The sequence below is a fragment of the Pseudoliparis swirei genome, chromosome 15, assembly GCF_029220125.1.
Source record: "Pseudoliparis swirei isolate HS2019 ecotype Mariana Trench chromosome 15, NWPU_hadal_v1, whole genome shotgun sequence".
Lineage (NCBI taxonomy): Eukaryota > Metazoa > Chordata > Actinopteri > Perciformes > Liparidae > Pseudoliparis > Pseudoliparis swirei.
The window spans coordinates 15,902,358-15,924,489 of NC_079402.1; the positions used below are offsets into that span (position 1 = coordinate 15,902,358).

The window sequence follows — 22,132 nt, forward strand, 5'->3', positions numbered from 1 at the left end:
CACAGTAAAAAAATGTGTTGATAAGAGTAATACTTGAGTTGAGTCAACATCTCCCATATAGTCTAGCGGTTAGGATTCCTGGTTCTCACCCAGGCGGCCCGGGTTCGACTCCCGGTATGGGAAATAGGTTTCTAAAGTATTCTTCCCCATGTGTACACAAATTGGTATTGTCAAAGTAGTTTCATTTCAAGAAAATATTTTTTCACTACCAATAAATTTACAGTACACAGTAAAAAAATGTGTTGATAAGAGTAATACTTGAGTTGAGTCAACATCTCCCATATAGTCTAGCGGTTAGGATTCCTGGTTCTCACCCAGGCGGCCCGGGTTCGACTCCCGGTATGGGAAATAGGTTTCAAAAGTATTCTTCCCCATGTGTACACAAATTGGTATTGTCAAAGTAGTTTCATTTCAAGAAAATATTTTTTTCACTACCAATAAATTTACAGTACACAGTAAAAAAAATGTGTTGATAAGAGTAATACTTGAGTTGAGTCAACATCTCCCATATAGTCTAGCGGTTAGGATTCCTGGTTTTCACCCAGGTGGCCCGGGTTCGACTCCCGGTATGGGAAATAGGTTTCAAAAGTTTTCTTCCCCATTTGTACACAAATTGGTATTGTCAAAGTGGTTTCATTTCAAAATAATATTTTTTTCACTACCAATAAATGTACAGTACACAGTAAAAAAATGTGTTGATAAGAGTAATACTTGAGTTGAGTCAACATCTCCCATATAGTCTAGCGGTTAGGATTCCTGGTTCTCACCCAGGCGGCCCGGGTTCGACTCCCGGTATGGGAAATAGGTTTCTAAAGTATTCTTCCCCATGTGTACACAAATTGGTATTGTCAAAGTGGTTTCATTTCAAGAAAATATTTTTTTCACTACCAATAAATTTACAGTACACAGTAAAAAAATGTGTTGATAAGAGTAATACTTGAGTTGAGTCAACATCTCCCATATAGTCTAGCGGTTAGGATTCCTGGTTCTCACCCAGGCGGCCGGGTTCGACTCCCGGTATGGGAAATAGGTTTCAAAAGTATTCTTCCCCATTTGTACACAAATTGGTATTGTCAAAGTGGTTTCATTTCAAAATAATATTTTTTTCACTACCAATAAATGTACAGTACACAGTAAAAAAATGTGTTGATAAGAGTAATACTTGAGTTGAGTCAACATCTCCCATATAGTCTAGCGGTTAGGATTCCTGGTTCTCACCCAGGCGGCCCGGGTTCGACTCCCGGTATGGGAAATAGGTTTCAAAAGTGTTCTTCCCCGTATGTACACAAATTGGTATCGTGAAAGATTTTCATTTCTAAAAAACATTTATTATTTAACCACCAGGAGGCGATGTCTGTCCAACCTCTACATGCTGCAAAGCTCCTCCAGCCTTAAATCATCAATAGGTGATGAGTAGAACTCCCAACATACAAAACGAACACACCCAGGGTCACTGACATAGTGTTAATATACAGAAATACGTGTGTATTATGAATAAAGCAATACCTGCAGTGGAGAATATATACTTCTCTATCACGTGTGAACCACATCAGGGAAAAGCAGTTTACCTTCTGATTCAGTTCATGACAAGCCAACTGATGTGTTGGTAAAGATAATTGTGGATAAAAATAACATTCCTTTTTACAATCAAACACTTGAAATGATGAAGGCACTTGCAAATGATAAATGACATATATTAAACACAAATACACCACTGAGACTTTTCCCATTTATGCTGTTTCTGATCATCGTCCCATGAACTGACACAGTATTTAACTTACGCTCATAAATGGCACTAATAGTCAGATAATAGTAATTCAACTCAAAAGGTACATGTACATGTTTTTTCTAGGCGTACACCTGCGGGTCATCTCCGTAACCTCGTCCCCAGTATAATACTGCGCATCATCGAACTAAGAACAGTGTACACAATTAGTTGTGAGCTCTTTCCTGGAGTAAATATGAACATAAGTACCAGTAAAAAGATGTTCGTAGAGTGAATTTACTACAAACATCATTTTACTATGGCCGTTTGTTCCATCACTGATGCGTTTCACTCATGAGACCCGGGGCTCACAGCAGACCGGACATCCTTCTGAGCAGCGTGCTCTGGTCCTGCTGGTTCATGACCTCATAGGTGTCCAGCTCCAGAGAGAAGGTGGCATTGCCGGACGTCAGTGTTCGCAGGATGGTGGAATAGTCCTGTTGAATGAAACGGGTAGAAAAGTCAATTTTCGCCAAAACCAAAACCAACAGACGAGATGTTTGACGTCGTCTCACCCTCATCTCAGCCAGGGGCACGGTGGCGAGCAGCACCTTGTCGTCGTGGCGACTCTGGATGTCCCGGACGGTCCCTCGTCTCTGGGCCAAGTCGCCCAACACGGAGCCGAGAAGCTCCTCCCCCACCGTCACCTCCAGGGACATCACCGGCTCCAGGACCTGACCTCTTGCCAGCCTCAGGGCCTACACGTTGTAGAAGGTTATTTTGATTCGCACATGTACTCTACGGGTCGAAAAGTTTGAGAACACGCCCATTTTTCAAGTTTATATTGAAATTTAAGCCATTTAAAGTCCAGTGAATAACCTGAAATGGTACAAAGGTCAGCGGCAAACTGCCGGAGGTTAAACAAAAAAGTTTAGTTTACCGAAAACTGAAAAAATAATGTACTTAACAGAGTTATAGAAAAAGGCCTTTTTCAGGGAACAAGTGAAGGGTGAACAACGTGCAGCTGGAAGAACTTTCTGAACACTATTTTATTTCCACGGTACAAAGATGCCCCGAGTGTGTTCGGCTGTTACATCTGCAAAAGGTGTCAAACATGTAGATTACAGCTTGTTAAACAAAATGATTCCATGATTTATTTTTTATTTCCAACTGTTTATTTGTTCTCTGCTTTAATTTCTGAGTACGTTGAAAAATTAAACTGAGTTACATTTCAATAAAAACTGGAGAAATTGATGTGTTCTTAAACTTTTGACCAGCAGTGAACATAAAGGAAGTCTTACGTTTTAAATTAATACAGAAAGATATGATATGATAAATGGGGAATATTATGAAGAATATTAAGATGAATATAGTGTGAATTTATTTATTTTTATTATAACTGTATGTGATGACAACTGTAATAATGATCTGTATGATGCGTGAGATTGAATGTTAGTTTATTGTTTTAGAGATGATGCATGAAATGGATGCCGGTTGAAATCCGAGATGCTACCTTTATTGTGAAGGCAACATATTAAGTTTTATTCTGAAGGAAATTTCAGTCCAGATGAACGGAAGTTTTGATTACTGGCCTTAAGCATGTTTTAAAACTCACCAATGGACTAACTTTTGAGATGTAGAGGGTCTTATTGATGATCGTCTACTCTTAAGTTATGATCCAGGATCCCAATAAAAGTTGTTTACCTTCAGCATGCAGCGGGACACGCACGCCGACACCATGGCGGCAGAGGTTCCCGGTTCCATGTGGACACTTTGGATCAGCGTAGCTACGCCCTGTAAAGGGTAACCTAGCAATGGACCTGAGGGGGGGGGGAAAGAAGCGTGCATTATTAAATAATACAATCTGGGAATACAGCTGGTGTGATTCAAACCAGCAGTTATCACAATAAAGGTCACAGGGTGAGCTCTTATTCTGAAAGGAGGATAAAGAGTAAGAGGGGGAGATAAGGGGGAGGAAGAGGCAGGTGGATAATGGAGGAATAGGGGGAGATAAGAGAGAGGAAGAGGGTGAGAAAGGGACAGATAGATGGGGAGACACAGAGGGAGATAGAGGAAAAGGGGGAGGAAGAGGCAGATAAATGGGGATATAGAGGAAAAGGGAGCAGAAGAGGGGGAGATAAGGGGGAGGAAGAGACAGATAGATAGGGATAGAGGAAAAGGGGGAGTGAGAGGTGGAGAAAGAGGCAGATAAATGGGAATATAGAGAGGAAGATCGAGGAAAAGGGGAAGGAAGAGGTGGAGAAAGAGGCAGATAGATGGGGTTATAGAGAGGAAGATCGAGGAAAAGGGGGAGGAAGAGGCAGAAAGAGGGGGACAGTAAAAAAAAAGGTCAAAGCAAGAAGGTGACCTCAGTGTTGTTCAAGGCTACCTTGATGATAGGAGCTGTGGACTCCGTTCTCCACGGCTCGCTTCATGTCTGGCGACAGCTGCGTCTCCAGGTTCTCCGCAAAAGCTAATTCACACGAGGCGCCTGCGGCGGCGCCGTCGAGCGGCGCCACCCTCAGCTCCACGGTCGCCACGTGCCGCCTCTCCCCCACGGTGCGGTCCAGGGTATCTACGGCGAGTTTAAACGAATTTAGGCCGGAAAAAAAGGAAAACAAATTGGAACGAGCAGAGAAACAAAAGCCTGGCCGTCGTACCGGTCGCCGCCGCGCTGAGGAGGATGGACTCCCTGTAGGCCACCTGCAGCGGCCCCAGGTGAGTCTCGATGCCGTACTCTCTTCTGATCCGATCGTGGACGATCTCGATGTGCAGCTCGCCCATCCCGCACAGAATAGTCTGAGGAAGAAGACGATGAAGACGATCAGACGATCGGTCGACTTGTGGAAGCTGCTCCGCCCAAACAAACCCCTGGCTGGTCCCGACGGGGGCCTTACCTGGCCGGAGTCCGGGTCCACCCTCACTTTGAGACTGGGGTCTTCTCTCTGGAGGCACTGCAGCGCATTCTCCAGATCTTTCAGGAAAGAGAATAAACGTGTGTGAGTGAGTACGAGCTCGCTTTGGGGGCGTGAGAAGCTAAATATCTCTTACCGGCCTGTTTGGCCATGGTGGGGGGTTCAATGGTGCAGAAGAAGACGGGTTCGGGGACCTCCACCCCCGAAAGGACGACGCTGGCGTATTCCGCCACCGCCCCGCCGCCATCTCGGGCTCGGCGAGCTGCGGCCGCCGCCGAAGCTTTCGATGAAACGATAGTGTCCCCCGTCACCGTCTAGTGGGGTTAAAAAAGTTTACAATATTTTTAATCGGATTTACACTACCGTTCAAAAGTTTGAGGTCACCCAGACAATTTGGTGTTTTCCATGAAAACTCACACTTGTATTCATCAAATAAATACATATGTCGTTCTTCTTGTGGCTCAAAGGAAGGCCAGTTTTATAGCTTCGCTCACCAGCATAACTGTTTTCAGCTGCGCTCACATAAAAAAGGTTTTTCTACCCCTCCGCTAGTCTTCTAAGGCGATAACACAATGTACCATTAGAACACTGGAGATGGGCCTCTACACACCTCTGGAGAGCCTTCATTAAACACCAGAGAAAAGTCATTTAAACATTAACTATGTAGAGAGAGGATTTATGATTCATTTAATGTTATCTTCATTGACAAAAAACGTGATTTTCTTTAAAAAATAAAGACATTTCTAAGTGACCCCAAACTTTTGAACGGTAGTGTCCTTTAAAACGGCACGTATATAAATATCCCGCGTGTTCGATAGTCTACCTGCTTCAGTCCAACCGTCAGTGCGATGTTTCCTGCCGTCATGGACTGGATTTCTACGTGCTGGTCAGCAAACGGCACCAGCAGCCGGCTCATCCTCTCACTGCAACAACAACATCAAAAGGTTCGGGACGCATCGTCGTGATGTTTTGGTCAAAGTCGTAACGTGTCGTAAGGGAAGCGACGTACACGCTGTTCCTGTTGATGTTGTACACCGCGGTTTGTGGTTTCAGAGTGCCGGAGTAAATCCGGAGGAATACCAGAGGACCTCGCTGCTTGTCATGGAGAACCTTGAAGGCCAGAGCACAGAGGTCGCCCTCGTACCACCGCCTGCAGGGCGAGGACAAAACGGACAGTCTTCAATGGAAAACTACATTAAAACGACATTAAAACAACAATTCCAGCATAATGAGTCTTTTTGCTCATTTTTATTCATCTTGCATCCAGTGAAACAAAAAAAAGTTAAGTTGTAGTAGTTAAATTAAATTCTAACAAAAAGACCCTCATAGCCGTGGATGTCTTATTGATGTATATGTTTAAAAAACTGAAAATGCAATAAATAATCAAAACAATTTTTTGTTTTTTTACTTTTTGTTTATTTAAAATGTATTTAAGTAGGAAAAGCCTTATTTAAATTAAAAATCTCCTTTACAAGAGAGTCCTGGCCAAGACAGCAGGAGCACATAACACACAGTTTCAGACATACAACATAAAACTGTGACGGACAGTAAAAAAAGAAAAGAGAAAATCATTTTGCTGTAATTTAAAACAAACAAAAAAATCCTGTATTTAAGTTAAATTCTAACAAAAAGACCCTCCCAGCTGTGGATGACTTATTGTATAGTTAACTGTATCTCAGCTCAGGGTCTGAGCCGGGGGTTCACTCACACGAGGTCGTGGTGCCGTTCGTTGGGGGCGGGCAGGTAGGCGGTGATGGCGTCTAAAAGAGGCTGAACCCCTTTGTTCCTCAGAGAGCTGCCGCAGAGCACCGGGACGCCTTTACGGGCCAGAGTCACCCGCCGCACAGCCTCCTGCAGCTGAAGGGGGGGGGGGTTACTCTGAACTCACGGAGGAACCGCGTCACTACGCCAGCAAACACACTCACTTTGACGGAGGAAACGGCGTCGAAGTCGTCACCGAAATCGGTCAGCAACAGTTCGGCAAACTCATCGTCCAGATCAGCGACCTGGGGTCCGGATCAGAACCATGACCCGGAGGAGGTTTAATATTTAGAACAGAGGACTTGAAATGAAAAGGAGAAATGTACTCTTCTCTGCATTTGACCCATCCTTAGTTTTTAAGCAGCAGTCGGCTGCAACTGGGGGTTCAGTGCCTTGCTCAAGGACACTTTAGGGATCGAACCGGGGGCCTTGTGGTTACAAAACGACTGCTCCCCCCCCCCCCCAATAGAAATCCATGCGCCGTGTACCTGTTCGATCAAAGCGGCTCTGGCCTCGCCAACCTCCCGCAGGAGCTCCGGCTCGTCCGATTGGTCGAGAGCTTTGCTTTCAAACGTCTGCCCGTCGTCTCTCGTGGATGTCTGGTTCCACGTCAGCTTCTGATTGGTTAACAAGTCGACCACGCCCGAGAAGCGTTTGCCACTGCCGACGGGAATCTGTGAAAACCGGACGGCGACGTAATCCCAAGAGGTTTCTACATTTTCTTTCTTTGTGATCTCATTCATGTTTCGATTTAATCATAGCAATATATAGTTATAAAATATTAATGTTGTTAATTGTGTTAATAAATTTGTGTGTTGCATGTGGTAAACTAATAATGAGTGGTGCAGTGTATTTAAGTATATTACTAAAGTACTTAAATACAATTTAAGGCACTTTCTATTTATTTTATTCTGCTACTTTAAATGTTTTTGTACACCCCATTTTTCTGTAGTTACTTGTTACTTTGCAGATATAGATTGTTATAATATATAAAGTATTAATGAACTAATACATTCTAATATTATACAACAGTTGAGCTACGCAGCAGTATATAAAGTAATACAAATAAACTTTAAAAGCGAGATAAAGTGATGATCTCATTCATGTTTCCAAAAATATAATACATTAATATAATCTGTACAATTCTGAAATGGGATATTATGCAATATGTATATTATATTAAGATTTATTTTACTTTTATTGAAGAAACATTTTCAATGCATGACTTTTTTCTTATTATAGATAAATTCAACACTGGGGTATTATACATTTACATAAGTAAAAAGACAGAGAACTTCTGCCTCCAATGCCTATAATTTTTTTTAAATTAATAATAATCTGATAATTTAATGAAATATTTCAGTCTTTAACGCCATGTTGTTTCCTACCTGCAGGAGGACTGGATTGGCTTTTAACTTCTGTTTTATGCTCTCAATGGAAAAACTTAGGCTGGAAAAAAACACATACAAAAAGTTTCTCGTTACATAAAGTTACATTTTGAGGAAATAATAATAAGAAAAAATAGTGTTGGGTCCCTCACTTGGCTGCAGGCTTGTCCATCTTATTCAGGAAGCAAACACAGGGGACGTGGTGCTTCTCTGCTTGTCTCCACACGGTCACGGTCTGAGCCTGTCGGTGGTTTCAAAGCCGACTTGTTTCCAATCACATGACACGACGAGAGGAAGCTGAATGAAGCCGTTTTAAAGCGGTGCGCTCACCTCGACCCCGGCGGAAGCGTCAAACACCGCGACGGCCCCGTCCAGAACGCGGAGCGACCGCTCGACCTCCAGAGTGAAGTCGACGTGTCCTGTGAGCACGAGACACATTTGAGGAGCCGCCCCTTTAAATCGTTTTCCATTAGTGTGTGATGTTCTCCCGAGGGTGTCATTTCAACCTGGGGTGTCTATGAGGTTTATTCTATGAGTTTTCCAATCAAACGTGACGGCTGCCGACTGAATGGTGATGCCACGCTCCCTCTCCTGAGCCATGAAGTCTGTGACTGTATCCCCATCGTCCACATCTGGAGGCAACAAAGTAGCAAAAACAAGCAGGGAAATTCATTATTTATTTAAACATGTATCTTTTAAGGGTAAAAAAATAATTCACTCTGTCCTCATCTGGCTTCTCAGCATCCTACTCACCTCCCAGTGCTCTCGTATAGCCAGAGTAATAAAGCATCCTTTCTGTGGTTGTTGTCTTTCCTGCATCGATATGGGCCATGATGCCGATGTTTCGGATTCTGCAGAAACAGTGCGAGTCAACACGGAGGAGCCCAGAGCCCAGAACCCAGAGCCCAGAGCTCAGAGCCCAGAGCCCAGAGCCCGGAACCCAGAGCTCAGAGCCCAGAACCCAGAGCTCAGAACCCAGAGCTCAGAGCCCAGAACTCAGAGCCCAGAGCCCAGAACTCAGAGCCCAGAGCCCAGAACCCAGAGCCCAGAGCCCGGAACCCAGAACCCAGAGCTCAGAGCCCAGAACCCAGAGCTCAGAACCCAGAGCTCAGAGCCCAGAGCATTTTAAAGAACTGACTGTATACATCAGTTACTTACTTGGATATATCAGGATTGACCACAGCCTTCAGCGATTTGACATCATCTGTGACAGTAAACAGGAAAATAATGGGGATCTGACGCTATGTATACATTAAAATACCGACTATGTTGTTTGTTATCAAACCGATAGAAGGGATTCATAATGTTGTGAACATCTACATCTACTTGTGGTAGAGTATTTTCATAACATTGTATTAGTACTTTTACTGATTTAAAGGACCTGAAGACTTTTATTCTATAACGGATTTATTTATGAGAACAACGTACCTGGAAGGAAGCTGTAATGCCTCTTTACATGACAGCTCACCCTCCATCTGCAGCACTGGAGTCCAGTTGTTAATAAATACCTCCCCTGGAAATGAACACGACCTTGTTATGAAGTCAACGTGATATTAAGATAATATATCACGGGCAGCGCTGAGCTTGGAGGAGAATATCTTACCCAAAGCATCCTGCTTAATGCCCGACAGGCTGTGACGCGCATCTTTAAGGATATACCTAATAATTTATCTCTCAAGCTTCTTCTTCTTCGGAATCAGCAACATGGCAGTCAAAGAGGACAATGTCAGATAATACAAAAAATAAATAAATTAGATAAATAGAAGATAAATTAACGTATCACAATATATCACACAAAAGCATGAAAGTATCCAACAATACAACTTGAGCTGTGGTATTAAATGTCATGTTTTCATCATGTACGGCTCTTGAATACATCCCGAGAAACAGGTGTGGCTACGCTGCCTGGAGTCAGTTCCGTTAATATAAAATATATATATAAATGTTTAATATATGTGTATAAAATTATATACACGTATTATAAATAATTAGTTATTTCTGATTATTATTTTTTTTTAAAAACACTTTGTGTTTCAAAAGGTTCGGTGTCACGGTTAAAGTGTGTTACGGCGATGTCGGACATATTAACCTGACGGACAATCCGTTGCTTCCGGATGACGTACTTCCTCTAAATATCGGCGACGGGGATAACAACATCGAAACGACCCCAGCACCACGCAAAAAACACCAAATACTCTGCGTCTTTTCCAACTGTTGCCACCTGGGACGTATTCACTGCAATACGTAACCACCCAAACACACAATGGTAAGAAGAACATCGTGTTAAGTTGCGTCATATAACTTTAAATCTGGCATTGTAGCTGGTTAGCATGTCGTGCTAGCGTTAGCTTTGGTTCACATGTGGCTTGGTGACGTGCTGCAATTATCCGGTGTTTATATTAACTTTTTATCTCTTGCAGAAATAACGAGATGTGAGGGCATTTAATAATACTATTTAAATTGTTTTGGTTTTGTCTAAAGCGAGAATCTATCTGAATTAAGGATAGATCAATTAACAATCATTTTCATTATTGATGCAAAGTGTTAGCTAAGTCAATAGATTTGCTTTATTTGTGTCAACACAACAATCCCACGCCACTTGTTTTCCATTCACACTATTATAAGTGAGTGAAGCTTAGAATCGTCACACTTGATGTGCTGGAAATTGAGGAAACTTTCCTTAAAAAACAAATTATATCTACCTTTTAAGCTTTAACCCTTGTGTCGCCTTAGGATTAATTTGACCCCATTCAATGTTTAATGTCGGTGTTCTTTCGGTAGTCAACAAACAAAAATAAAGTGCCTCACACTTAAACTTGGAAAACAATATTAATTCTAATAATTTTCTGGAGGTTTTAATTGCTGGCGTCAAATTGAACCCAAAGGGTAAAATATGTTAGTAAATATAAAGGTAACAGGAGGGTGAAACATTGAATCGGGTCAAAATGACCCTAAGGCGACAGGAGGGTTAAATAGATTTCTAGATAATGGAAATGTGTCAGTTTAAATAAAGACTGCATCTAAAAAATAAACGAGGCATTTTTAAGACCCACTATAGAAGTACAGTGTGTTTCATAAGATCAATACAGGATGTTAAAATCTGGAAACAGTAGATTTCTGCTCTACATCAGTTCATATGGAAGCTACATTTATATTGATGTTCGTTTTTTTTCAAATTGTTTAGCCCCAGAACGAGCACATCGAGTTGCATCGCAAGCGGCATGGCTACCGCCTGGACCACCATGAGAGGAAGAGGAAGAAGGAGAGCCGTGAGGTCCACGAGCGATCCCACAAAGCCAGGAAGATGATCGGGCTGAAGGCCAAACTCTACCACAAGCAGAGACATGCCGAGAAGATCCAGATGAAGAAGACGTGAGTTAAAGGAAATCCAGACTATAAATGTCAGCAAAAAAAACCTTTATATCTACTAAACGAGTCTCAATTGTTTCTTTGCAGCCTCAAGATGCACGAACAGAGAAGGACCAAGCAGAAGAACGATGATAAGACCCCAGAGGGAGCAGTGCCAGCCTACCTGTTGGACAGAGAGGGACAGTCCCGCGCTAAGGTGCTATCCAACATGATCAAACAGAAGAGGAAAGAGAAGGCTGTAAGTACCAGATGATATAGATTTCCCTTTTTAAATATCTATTGTTATGATATAGACGTGTGGAAATATCACAACTGGTTTCTAATCGAAGCGTCGTTATGTTTTTTTTTCCGAAGGGCAAATGGGAGGTTCCCCTGCCCAAGGTGCGCGCGCAGGGCGAGACGGAGGTGCTCAAGGTCATCAAAACTGGAAAGAGACAGAAGAAAGCCTGGAAGAGAATGGTCACCAAAGTTTGCTTCGTCGGCGACGGCTTCACCCGTAAACCTCCCAAGTACGAGCGTTTCATCAGACCCATGGTAAGAATGCAGTGCAACGGCCCGATGTTGAACTTCTGCTTTTGATTGAAGTGCCTAACTCCCAAAGGACCTCCCTCCTCCTCCTCCTTTATTCCACGTTTAGGGTTTGCGCTTTAAGAAGGCTCACGTCACGCACCCGGAGCTGAGGGCCACGTTCTGCCTCCCCATCCTCGGCGTGAAGAAGAACCCGTCTTCGCCGCTCTACACGGCTCTCGGAGTCATCACGAAAGGAACCGTCGTGGAGGTCAACGTCAGCGAGTTGGGCCTGGTGACACAAGGAGGAAAGGTGGTGTGGGGTGAGTGCTCGTCCGTGTGAATCCATGAATGCATCCGTCAGTGGGGTTTTAAATGCGATACGCAGACGTGGTAATGTTGTAACTGAAATATTTATTTTACCTCCCAGGTAAATACGCCCAGGTGACGAATAACCCAGAGAACGACGGCTGCATTAATGCAGTCCTGCTGGTATAAGACTCATGACCTTTATCCTGCCCGGTAACTCTCTTGCGTCCATCACGGCCGCGATGCGACGAGCAACGGCTTCAAGCCACGAGGCCGCCGGGGAGATCGCCGACGCTGCGCTCTTGGCAACACGACAGTTTTTGTAACGGAAGAAGAAAATGTGATTACGGTGTTTAAATGTGGAAATGAATCCACATTTAAATGTGGAAATAAATCAACTTGTTGATGATTTTTTTGTCCATGTTCTTGACTTGTAAAAATGCTCCATATTATAAGACACGCAGGGTATTAACACAGAGCCTCGCTGATACCCTGATGGCTCAGAAATGTGTCTAAAGAAAGCGAAGAAAGGTTTATTGTAAAGATCGTAGGTTCAGTGATCCTCAAAGTAAATTAATGTGAAATGCAAATACAAAGTGGGACATTGTGAAATAAAGTTTCATAAGATCAGTATTCTATCAGTGTTTTTGTAATCTTCCAAAAAGTTTGACTAATCAGATTTCTCATTGGTATTCGCAGCTCACAAAGGGAGTGAAACAGCACTTGTCTTCTCACAAGCTCCTTCCTCTTCCTTCTTTATCTTGGGGGAGAAATGTGCAGCAAGCGGCTCAATAAGTTTGTAGCTTCTATAAGTTTTCATGACATCTGAAGTAGCCGGATGGATCGAAAACAGACTAAATTCTGCAATAAAACTAGTTTTGGAAAAACACTGCCAGATTAATGCTAAAATATCATATATTTCTTTAAATATATATATTTTTTAATATATATATATGGAGGAAGGAGAGCCGTATATGTATTTTTAAAATATATATATTTAATATATTATTTATATATATATAAGGATGAAGGACAGCCGTATATATATATATATTTAAATATATCTACATATATATAAATAAATATATCACTGTAAAAGTGTATCCAATAACATGGTGAGTGAAATACACAAGAGATGAGTAAATCTTTCAATTGAAAGGTGCACCTACACATTAAAACTATGCATTATGAATTAGTTTGTGTGAGAACTTCATACATAGAGCCCTAACTTTAGATTGTATTGTGACTCCTTTGAGCTTCCCTGCAGCCCGACCCTGCAGCTCTACCTTCAAGATGTCGCAACCGCTCCTCTTCTTGATTTTGGCACCGAGAGTCGCCCTTTGCAAAGAAGTGTTTTGGCAAGCGACTTGATTACGACACTCTTTATTACCACAGAACCACTCAGTGCCAGTTCTCAAGCTTTGAAGTTAGAGCAAGAGAGAGAATCATTTGGAATAACCGTTTACAATAAACGCAGGAAGATGACGTTCATACCTAGAGATGAAATCATAAAATGGCGTCAAACTTTTCTCCAGACGTTTTCATTGTCAAATAAAAGCAACTTGTGGAAACCACAATGACATTAAATGTCACTTGATTTGGTAAATACTGCTCCGGCACATTAAGCCGTTTGGCTAAGAGGAGCGGCAAGAAAAGACGTCCAGTTTCAATCCTCAACCAAAATTACACTACACCTCATTTGAAAGCCTTGTTCTTAGTCTTTCACATCCAACCTGGAAAACACTACAGCCAATTCGATTTGTGATTCTGTACCGGCCACCAGGTCCATATTCAGAGTTTATATCTGAATTCTCAGAATTTATATCAAGTTTGGTTCTTAAAACCGATAAAGTTATTATTGTTGGAGATTTTAATATCCATGTGGATGTTGATAATGATTGCCTTAGTGCTGCATTCATCTCCTTGTTGGACTCGATTGGCTTCTGTCAGAGAGTACAGAAACCCACTCACAGCTTTGGCCACACGCTTGATCTTGTTCTTACTTATGGCGTTGACATTGAGCATTTGAACGTCTTCCCACAGAATCCTCTTCTGTCAGACCACAACCTCATAACTTTTGAATTTATACTACCGGAGTGTACACCGTTAGTCAAAAGTTTCTACACCAGATGTCTAACTGACAGTGCTGTAGCTAAATTTAAAGAAGCGATTCCTTCTGTTTTTGATTCGATACCACGTCTCAATATAACAGAGGACTCCTGGTCTAACTTAGTCCGTCCCAGATTGATCATCTTGTTGACAGTGCCACAGGCTCTCTGAGAATGACACTGGACTCGATAGCCCCTCTGAAGAAGAAGACAGTGAGGAAGAGGAGGTTTGCTCCCTGGTATAACCCTCAGACCCGCAAACTGAAGCAAACGTCACGAAAGCTTGAACGCATATGGCGTTCAACTAATCTCGAAGAATCCCGCTTAGTTTGGCGAGATAGTCTTAAAACATATAAGAAGGCCCTCCGTAATGCCAGAGCAGCCTATTACTCATCAGTAATAGAAAAAAATAAAAACAACCCCAGGTTTCTCTTCAGCACTGTAGCCAGGCTGACAGAGAGTCACAGCCTGTGGAGCCGAGCATTCCTATAAACCTTAGTGGTAATGACTTTATGAACTTCTTTAATGAAAAGATTTTAACTATTAGGGACAAGATTAATATTCTCTTGCCCATAACCAGTGCCAATCTGTCCTCAAGTGGAATGGCCTTGGAAACCGCTGTATGCCCTGGTGTATATTTGAGGGCTTTTCTCCCATCAACCGTGACCAATTATCTTCAACGGTTTCTACTTGAACACGTCTACCTGTCTCTTGGCCCCATCCCGACGAGGCTGCTTAAAGACGTTTTGCCTTTAATTGGCAGCTCACTATTAGATATTATCAATGTGTCCCTGCTAACAGGCCACGTACCACACCCTTCAAAGTGGCTGTTATTAAACCTCTCCTGAAGAAGCCCACTCTGGATCCAGAGGTGTTGGCTAACTACAGACCGATCTCTAACCTCCTTCCTCTCCAAGATCCTTGAGAAAGTGGTCGCAAATCAGTTGTGCGACTTTCTACATCATAATAGTTTATTTGAGAAATTTCAATCAGGATTTAGAAAACACCACAGCACCGAGACGGCACTGGTGAAAATTACAAATGACCTCTTAATGGCAGCAGATAAAGGACTCATCTCTGTACTGGTCTTGTTAGACCTTAGTGCTGCATTCGACACCATTGACCATGACATCCTGTTACAGAGACTGGAGCAGTCGATTGGCATTTCAGGCACGGCACTAATTTGGTTTAAATCCTATTTATCAGATCGATCTCAGTTTGTATTTGTAACGATGGCGCCGATAACCACCAACGTTAATCACGGAGTTCCACAAGGTTCTGTGCTTGGACCAATTTTATTTACCTTATACATGCTTCCTTTGGGCAATATTATCAGGAAACACTCCATAAACTTTCATTGTTATGCAGATGATACTCAACTATATTTATCGATAAAACCAGAGGAGAGCAACCAACTCGGTAAAATTCAAGCATGTCTTAAAGACATAAAAACATGGATGACCTGCAATTTCTTGATGTTAAACTCAGACAAAACCGAAGTAATTTTAATCGGCCCTGAGCACCTCAGAGATCAATTATCTGGTGATGTGGATTCTGTAGACGGCATTGCCCTGGCATCCAACACCACTGTAAAGAATCTTGGCGTTATCTTTGATCGGGACTTGTCCTTTAACTCCCACGTAAAGCAAATCTCAAGGACTGCATTCTTTCATCTACGTAATATTTCAAAAATCAGGCACATCTTGTCTCAAAAGATGCAGAAAAATTGGTTCACGTTGGGTTACTTGAGACTGGATTACTGCAACTCCTTATTATCAGGCTGCTCTAATAAATCTCTTAGGTCCCTCAGTTGATCCAGAATGCTGCAGCTCGTGTTCTCACTAAAACTAAGAAAAGAGATCACATCACTCCTGCACTAGCTGCTCTGCACTGGCTCCCAGTAAAATCAAGAATCACTTTTAAAATTCTTCTCTTAACGTACAAAGCCTTGATTGGTGATGCACCATCATATCTTAAGGAGCTTGTAGTACCATATTGCCCACTAGAGAGCTACGCTCACTAAATGCGGGACTACTTGTAGTTCCTAGAGTCTTAAAAAGTAGAATGGGAGCCAGAGCCTTTAGTTATCAAGCTCCTCTTTTATGGAACCAGCTTCCAATTTCAGTCCGGGAGGCAGACACAGTCACCTCGTTTAAGAGTAGACTTAAGACTTTCCTCTTTGACAGAGCTTATAGTTAGGGCTGAATCAGATTCACCTGGTCCAGCCCCTTGATATGCTGCTATAGGCTTATAGCTGCGGGGACGCTTTAGGATGCACTGAGTACCTATCTCCTTTTTCTCTCCTTAAGGATGAATTTTCATCTCTCAATCACACGTTACTAACTCTGCTTTCTCCCGAGTCCTTTTGACTTCACGTCTCATGGGGTCATCGGACCCTATGAGACGGCATAGATCCTATCTGCCTGATGGATCATTGAGGTCTGGGTCGTGGAATTCCTGCTCCTGACTACGCCACTGTCCTGTTGAGACTCCGCCCACTGTTGAGACTCCGCCCCCACTCCTCCTCCCCACCGCCATCTGCCTGATGGATCGTGGAGGTCTCCATCGTGGAATATGCCTACTATGAACTATTCATACACTGTCATATTCATTGAATGTATTTTAACTCTAAATCTGTCCTTCTGTACACATTACATCTATTGCATCTGTCCATCCTGGAGAGGGATCCTCCTCTGTTGCTCTCCTGAAGGTTTCTTCCTTTTTTTCCCCCTGAAGGGTTATTTGGGAGTTTTTCCTGGTCCGATGTGAGGTTTTGGGGCAGGGATGTCTATGTGTACAGATTGTAAAGCACTCCGAGACAAATTTGTAATTTGTGAAATTGGGCTATACAAATAAACTGAATTGAAAACTGAATTGAATTGAATTCCTCTAACGGCATCAGAAGGTTCTTCTCTGGTTCCCTGGATCCTTTCAGAGGATTCAAAGACGCCCCCTCATGTTCACAGGAACCGGCCCGTCGAGGTGGAGCTGATTCTTTAGCGACAGCAAGAAAAGTTCCCGTTTTATTTGGAGATTTTCTTTATTTTGTTTACAGCCCGAACGCTCGCCGGTGTTCCCATCCCCACCGACAGCGACCCCTCAGAGCTCCTCCACCTGCAGGGAGCGAGGAGCGTCTGGACAGAAGACACAACTTCTTTCTTTGTGTTGCGGTTCCAAAACCCGACATTAAACCATCAGGCAGAACATTTCCAACGACGTAGGACTTCCTCCTCTTTAAAAAACACTAAGAACAGGGGTATTGTGTTTTGAAATACATTTTTTTGTAAAGATTATTTTGAAATCAAAGTAATTGAAAACTCAGCCACGCAGTTATGTACAAATATCATTAGAATTTTGTATTTAACAATCTGCATTTTTCTTTCATAAAAAAAATCAAGTCTGGATCCAGAGTTCATGCGCAGAGTCCAATCAGTGTGTAAATAAAATGATAACTGTAAAGGCAAAATGACATCTGGAATCACTCTGGACACAGTCTATTCGTAATGCATCACATGAATCAAATTAGATATTAAAAGTGTGTGGCGGATGTTTATGTCAATAGGATACAAACTAATAGTTTCTGTCCCTGTGTTCAGGGACAACACGGCTAAAGTTGACTGTTGAACTCATGTGTGATAAAGGTAAAATAACCAAGGAGATCTAAAAGGTTGTGAAATTTAAAAAAGAATGAAGGCAGGTGTTTCCAGTCATCCATAGACATAAATACGGAGGACACAATAAAAAAAGAAGATGCACAGTAGTGGCGCTCCATACTGACAAGAGGGATGCCCCGTTAAGTCATCAAGAAGCTCAGGAAACCAAAAACGGCCTCTGAGACACGAAGGAGCGATCGAACCCCTCGACCGCCTCCGAGGGACCGCGTTCCAGTGTTAAGGCCGCTCTCGTCCATCCGTCTCCGTATTCAGTGTAAAGGCCCGATTGAACTCCTCCTCGCGGGACACGGAGACCTCCTCAGCGTTCAGTCGGCTCGACTTCCTCCATTTAGTCATTTGGCGTTTTCTTTCCTCCTTTAAAAAAATAAAGTGCACACGCCGATCGTCCAATCGGATGCCGACCCCGACGTTATGTGTAGAAGTAGTCCAACTTGCTCGCTATCGTCTTGCAGCCCTTGACGGAGAAAATCCTCTCGGTTTTCGGGAAGTAGTTGATTTCGCTGGCCACCTGGTCCGCCACGGCTGGGTCCGCCAGCAGGTTTTTGGCCTTCATCTCGGCCATGGCGCACTGGGCCACGTGCCGGTACTCCAGGGGCAGAAACGGGACAAAGAAGTCCACCAAGTTCTTGTCGATCAGACTCGTGTGCCACAAGCCACCTGCGGGACGAGAGCAACGGGTACTTTAGTACGATCGGACACTCGAGGAATCGAGGAGGCAGTGGTCGACTTGAGACTCACTGTTCTTGTTGTTGAACACCGTCAGAGAAATCGCCGTTTCCAGATCTCTGAGCTCGAGCTCCTCTCGATCTCGTCCCGCTTTCCAGAAATCCAACGCCGTCTGCGTGATGCTCTCCCCGCCGGCGTTGCTAGGAGGAAGATCACAAACGGGGAAGCGGTGAGAAGCTCGGATCGCAAGCAGCAAACGATTCTTTTAAAAACAAAAGTATTTATTTATTGCACTGCTCTGTTGAGTTTTTAAGATCATGAGGAAAACTAGCTTTGAACCACAACACACTAAACTAATCTCGAAGGCTGCATTCAGGTGCAAAGCGTTTCTACATTGAACGCACCACACGCCTGATCAATAAAGTGAACATAACACACCCAAGATTCTGTTAAAATCACATTCAATATCACTAATTTTAAGAATGCATTCAGCTGTTTAATACCTCTAGTTTCATACCTGCACTTCATATGTTGTTTATCTTCAAGTACTTGCTATTAATGTGCATCTATAAAAACAGATACGCGATACACCGAGTTCCCCGGATCGATATCTTTCTATGGTTCCAGTTAGAGCGTTTGACTGGTCAATGCTTTCATCTCTTCACCTGAGGAAGATGAAGATGGCTTTCCGATAAGAAACTCCATCCAGGCTTTCGTAGTACTCCAGGTACGGCTTTATGCTGTCAATGAGGCCGGGGTGCATGTTGTCCATCTCGTCAAAGACGAACATGGACTGTGCACAGTTGGTGACGTTGCCTTTGATCCACTGCTGCAGCTGAGCCTGAGGAGGGACGGCAGCGTGTTCATATGAACCTAAACAGAAGAAGATCAAGAGAAAGTAACTGGATTATATTTAATCTGGAGTCGTCATCCCACCTTGTAGGTTTCAATTTGACTCAAATGTGGGAAGTGGAGTTCAGCCGTGAACATGTGAACGAAGCTGCTCTTCATCCCCTCTTTGTAAATGTTGTCAGCGATCATCTGGCTGACGAAGTTCTTCCCGGTGCCGGTCCATCCGTGCAGGGAGAGCACCAGGGGCTTCTTGGGGTTGTCGTTGCCCATGAAGCCGGTCACCGATTTCAGGATGATGCGCGACGCGATGTGCTGCCCGAACAGCTTGGCTTCCAGGTCCGCCTGGAGACCTGAGAGGTTGCACGGCAACAAGGGTCAGGGACGGCAAACAGCTGGAGAGAATATTATACAGGCAACGCAAAACACTTCAACTATCGGGAGAACAATGCACAAGATGTGTTTTCAAAATGTCCTGACATTCATAAACAAAACTAATCGACAGATAAAAAGGCATGCAACTCAAAGCTACGACAGGAACTTGAATGCTGACAGTCAGCAGAGCTTCCAAGCACAAAAGTCCACCGAGTCGACCCCTCACAGTCCTAGTTCCGGTTCTCCCGGGCCCCCGTTCCCTGTGCGACACGTCCGAGGCCTCCAGCAGCGCCATGTCGTTGTTGACAAGCAGTGAGAAAAACTAAACAAGAAATAACCAATCGTCTTATTGATGGTCTTGCTTGCAGAAGTATGTCACCTCGTTATTAAATTGAGACTGTTTCGAGAGCCGTTAGTTCCTCACAGTAACTGTAAATAAAAGGTTCCTCAAAAGTGTCTGAAAGTAATTAAGTTAGTAATTTATTTCCATAGGTCCATACATAACGTGTACATAGTGACAGGCATTGACACAAAAAAATGTATGAATGGAGGACCGTCCAAAGACAGAGGTCTGTCGGCTCCTCTGAGATGAGGAGTTGGACGGCCCCGCCCCGAACCCTTTAACCCCGCCCCTCCCAACTATGACAGGCACACAAACAGTACACACACACATGGATCAAAACATAAAATGTCGTACAAGCAACAACAACAAAAACAGAACAGAAAAAACAAAACAAACATAGTAAAAATAATAATAAAAGTGTACTTCAGTAAGTGCAGCACTTTGAGTACATGCCATGGGGGGCGGCACACCTGAGCAAATGACACCAGTATCGGAGCCGATCATGTATAAATATAGCTTCAAAATATATATATATACAAAACACGTGTCGAGCTGCACCAAACACGTGATCTACGCGCGTTAATGTCGTCGTCACCTGTCGCGTTGAAGTGGATCCACTTCGGGCCGCAACTCTCGTGTAAATAGTTGTAGATCGCTCGGCCCACAGCCGCCAAGCCGAAGCCGAACAACGTCGTCGTGACCGGCTCGAAGCTGTGCACGAGCACGCCGGCCGACAGCAACACGTGCAGCAACAAATACACGCGCGTCGCCTTCATCGTGGACGTCGGTTGGTTATCCCCCGGAGTAGTTTGCAGTTTCGATTAGAAAAGACGACCATAACACCACCTCCGGGGGGAGACGATCCGAGCTGAACGAGCTAGCTTGACACTTCCGCACACGTCATAAACACGCGACGAGCGAGCGAGGTTAAACACAAGATTAGACATGTCGGGCAAGTTTGATTAGACAACCACATATACACCAAATAGAAGCACAACAACTGGATGTGTGGACGTGTCTAGCTACTTTACAAGTGGCACGCGCGGCTGCCGTTGGAGCAATTCGCCGACATTAAACACGTTAACTAGCGAGCCAGCGAACTGCAACGACTGCTAGTGTATCGACAAGACGACGTTCGTTACCTGTCCTGTTGAAATAAATCCACTCGGGTCGACAGCACTCGTGGAAATAGCAGAACATGTTCTGGTAGCTGGCTAGAAACCCGGTGAGCGCCGCGGCCATGCCCACCGCGATGCTGGTGCTAATGGGCTCGATCGCCTCCGTCACGCCGCCGGAGGAGAAGACGAGCAGCCACAGGAGCAGCGGGACGGGGCTCCTCCTCGGCGTCATGTCACCGAGTAATCCACGTCGGGTCCGGGCAGAGAGAAGAAAAGAAGAAAAGAAGAAAAAAGAGGGAGTTGTGCCCGTTAAACCGTTCGCCCAAAGCCGACTCTGACGGCGGAGGTCGCTGTGGTTGCCATGCACACGCGGCGCAGACGTGACGTCAGAGTCCAACGAATCACCTGAAATTAAATTACGGCCCACTTCGGGTTTTTTATTTTTTATTTGTGTGTAAATTCTTTCTTTTCTGGGGGGTTGGTTGAAATTAGGAAATAAAAAAATAAAAATCCCCGCCACATAAAAAAAATACAATAAATAATGAGATGGAATAACAGTAAGACGATGTGTGTGAAAGGTCATACCGACATTGACATAGTGCAGAAGAATATTAGCTTAAGTGAAGAACGTATGTTGCACAATAATAAAATGAATCTTTCAGGTGGGTTTTATGTTGTTAAAAGTTTTCATCTGCTGGATATATTTACGTTATATGTATATATATTATTTACGTTATATATATATATATAATATATATATATATAATATATATATATATATTTGTAATGCCCACTGACACACGTTTGCCCATTTCCACAATGTCTTCTACGACCACGGGCTTGCAGCAGGTTTGAGTCACCCTGCTAATTAAAATGCAGTGCACGAATCACATGGAGAACATGTAACATATTACTACTTTATAGTTTCCTATTGTTCCCCTTCTTCAAATAAAAAAAAAGAAGTGATATAATATAATAATCACACCTGCCACCAGGGGGCAGTTGCACACCGCAAAGGGGTTTAAATGTGGGCCAAATACACGAT

General features: G+C 43.5%; 3 protein-coding genes and 6 non-coding genes across 10 annotated transcripts; 7 read left to right on the forward strand and 2 right to left on the reverse strand.

Annotated features, from left to right (window-relative positions):
- The first annotated feature begins 51 nt into the window (after positions 1 to 51).
- Positions 52 to 123, forward strand: trnae-cuc (transfer RNA glutamic acid (anticodon CUC)). Its single transcript has one exon. It is a non-coding gene; the product is annotated as a tRNA-Glu (tRNA).
- A 153-nt stretch (positions 124 to 276) lies between these two features.
- Positions 277 to 348, forward strand: trnae-cuc (transfer RNA glutamic acid (anticodon CUC)). Its single transcript has one exon. It is a non-coding gene; the product is annotated as a tRNA-Glu (tRNA).
- Positions 349 to 503: 155 nt separating this feature from the next.
- Positions 504 to 575, forward strand: trnae-uuc (transfer RNA glutamic acid (anticodon UUC)). The gene has a single exon. It is a non-coding gene; the product is annotated as a tRNA-Glu (tRNA).
- A 154-nt stretch (positions 576 to 729) lies between these two features.
- Positions 730 to 801, forward strand: trnae-cuc (transfer RNA glutamic acid (anticodon CUC)). The gene has a single exon. It is a non-coding gene; the product is annotated as a tRNA-Glu (tRNA).
- A 154-nt stretch (positions 802 to 955) lies between these two features.
- trnae-cuc (transfer RNA glutamic acid (anticodon CUC)) lies at positions 956 to 1,026 on the forward strand. Its single transcript has one exon. It is a non-coding gene; the product is annotated as a tRNA-Glu (tRNA).
- A 154-nt stretch (positions 1,027 to 1,180) lies between these two features.
- On the forward strand, positions 1,181 to 1,252 carry trnae-cuc (transfer RNA glutamic acid (anticodon CUC)). Its single transcript has one exon. It is a non-coding gene; the product is annotated as a tRNA-Glu (tRNA).
- A 487-nt stretch (positions 1,253 to 1,739) lies between these two features.
- gfm2 (GTP dependent ribosome recycling factor mitochondrial 2) lies at positions 1,740 to 9,598 on the reverse strand. The gene is made up of 20 exons (XM_056432424.1): positions 9,373 to 9,598; positions 9,198 to 9,282; positions 8,928 to 8,973; positions 8,523 to 8,620; positions 8,276 to 8,401; positions 8,100 to 8,188; positions 7,922 to 8,010; positions 7,770 to 7,830; positions 6,870 to 7,055; positions 6,546 to 6,626; positions 6,329 to 6,477; positions 5,630 to 5,770; positions 5,444 to 5,543; positions 4,757 to 4,934; positions 4,603 to 4,679; positions 4,366 to 4,504; positions 4,095 to 4,280; positions 3,410 to 3,525; positions 2,281 to 2,463; positions 1,740 to 2,202 (listed from the first exon to the last, which is right to left on the reverse strand). Exons 1-20 carry the CDS (start codon positions 9,412 to 9,414, stop codon positions 2,074 to 2,076), a joined length of 2,301 nt encoding a protein of 766 aa, XP_056288399.1. The 5' UTR covers positions 9,415 to 9,598; the 3' UTR covers positions 1,740 to 2,073.
- A 308-nt stretch (positions 9,599 to 9,906) lies between these two features.
- nsa2 (NSA2 ribosome biogenesis homolog (S. cerevisiae)) lies at positions 9,907 to 12,363 on the forward strand. Its single transcript, XM_056432485.1, has 6 exons — positions 9,907 to 10,035; positions 10,954 to 11,141; positions 11,226 to 11,376; positions 11,493 to 11,672; positions 11,776 to 11,968; positions 12,076 to 12,363. The coding sequence occupies exons 1-6, from the start codon at positions 10,033 to 10,035 to the stop codon at positions 12,141 to 12,143; spliced, it is 783 nt and encodes a 260-aa protein (XP_056288460.1). The 5' UTR covers positions 9,907 to 10,032; the 3' UTR covers positions 12,144 to 12,363.
- Positions 12,364 to 17,083: 4,720 nt separating this feature from the next.
- On the reverse strand, positions 17,084 to 21,442 carry tor1 (torsin family 1). 2 transcript variants are annotated; one of them, XM_056433056.1, is made up of 5 exons: positions 21,112 to 21,442; positions 19,339 to 19,604; positions 19,068 to 19,243; positions 18,475 to 18,602; positions 17,084 to 18,393 (listed from the first exon to the last, which is right to left on the reverse strand). In XM_056433056.1, exons 1-5 carry the CDS (start codon positions 21,317 to 21,319, stop codon positions 18,146 to 18,148), a joined length of 1,026 nt encoding a protein of 341 aa, XP_056289031.1. In that variant the 5' UTR covers positions 21,320 to 21,442; the 3' UTR covers positions 17,084 to 18,145. The 2 variants fall into 2 exon arrangements, with proteins under 2 accessions (XP_056289031.1, XP_056289032.1); XM_056433057.1 differs by lacking the exon at positions 21,112 to 21,442 and adding an exon at positions 20,565 to 21,064.
- Between the last annotated feature and the right edge of the window lie 690 nt (positions 21,443 to 22,132).

What these genes read in the sequence shown, in the direction of transcription:
- nsa2 (XM_056432485.1), top strand. An exon ending in AGAAGAGGAAAGAGAAGGCT is followed by an intron (nt 11,377 to 11,492) that starts GTAAGTACCAGA and finishes TTTTTTCCGAAG; the next exon opens with GGCAAATGGGAGGTTCCCCT. An exon ending in AGCGTTTCATCAGACCCATG is followed by an intron (nt 11,673 to 11,775) that starts GTAAGAATGCAG and finishes TTCCACGTTTAG; the next exon opens with GGTTTGCGCTTTAAGAAGGC.
- tor1 (XM_056433056.1), bottom strand. Translation starts at nt 21,319, where the DNA reads ATGACGCCGAGGAGGAGCCCCGTCCCGCTGCTCCTGTGGCTGCTCGTC. An exon ending in GTCAAATTGAAACCTACAAG is followed by an intron (nt 19,244 to 19,338) that starts GTGGGATGACGA and finishes GTCCCTCCTCAG; the next exon opens with GCTCAGCTGCAGCAGTGGAT. An exon ending in GCCATCTTCATCTTCCTCAG is followed by an intron (nt 18,603 to 19,067) that starts GTGAAGAGATGA and finishes TCTTCCTCCTAG; the next exon opens with CAACGCCGGCGGGGAGAGCA.
- gfm2 (XM_056432424.1), bottom strand. Translation starts at nt 9,414, where the DNA reads ATGCGCGTCACAGCCTGTCGGGCATTAAGCAGGATGCTTTGG. An exon ending in CCAATCCAGTCCTCCTGCAG is followed by an intron (nt 7,056 to 7,769) that starts GTAGGAAACAAC and finishes CGGTTTTCACAG; the next exon opens with ATTCCCGTCGGCAGTGGCAA. An exon ending in ACGCCGTTTCCTCCGTCAAA is followed by an intron (nt 6,478 to 6,545) that starts GTGAGTGTGTTT and finishes CCCCCCCTTCAG; the next exon opens with CTGCAGGAGGCTGTGCGGCG.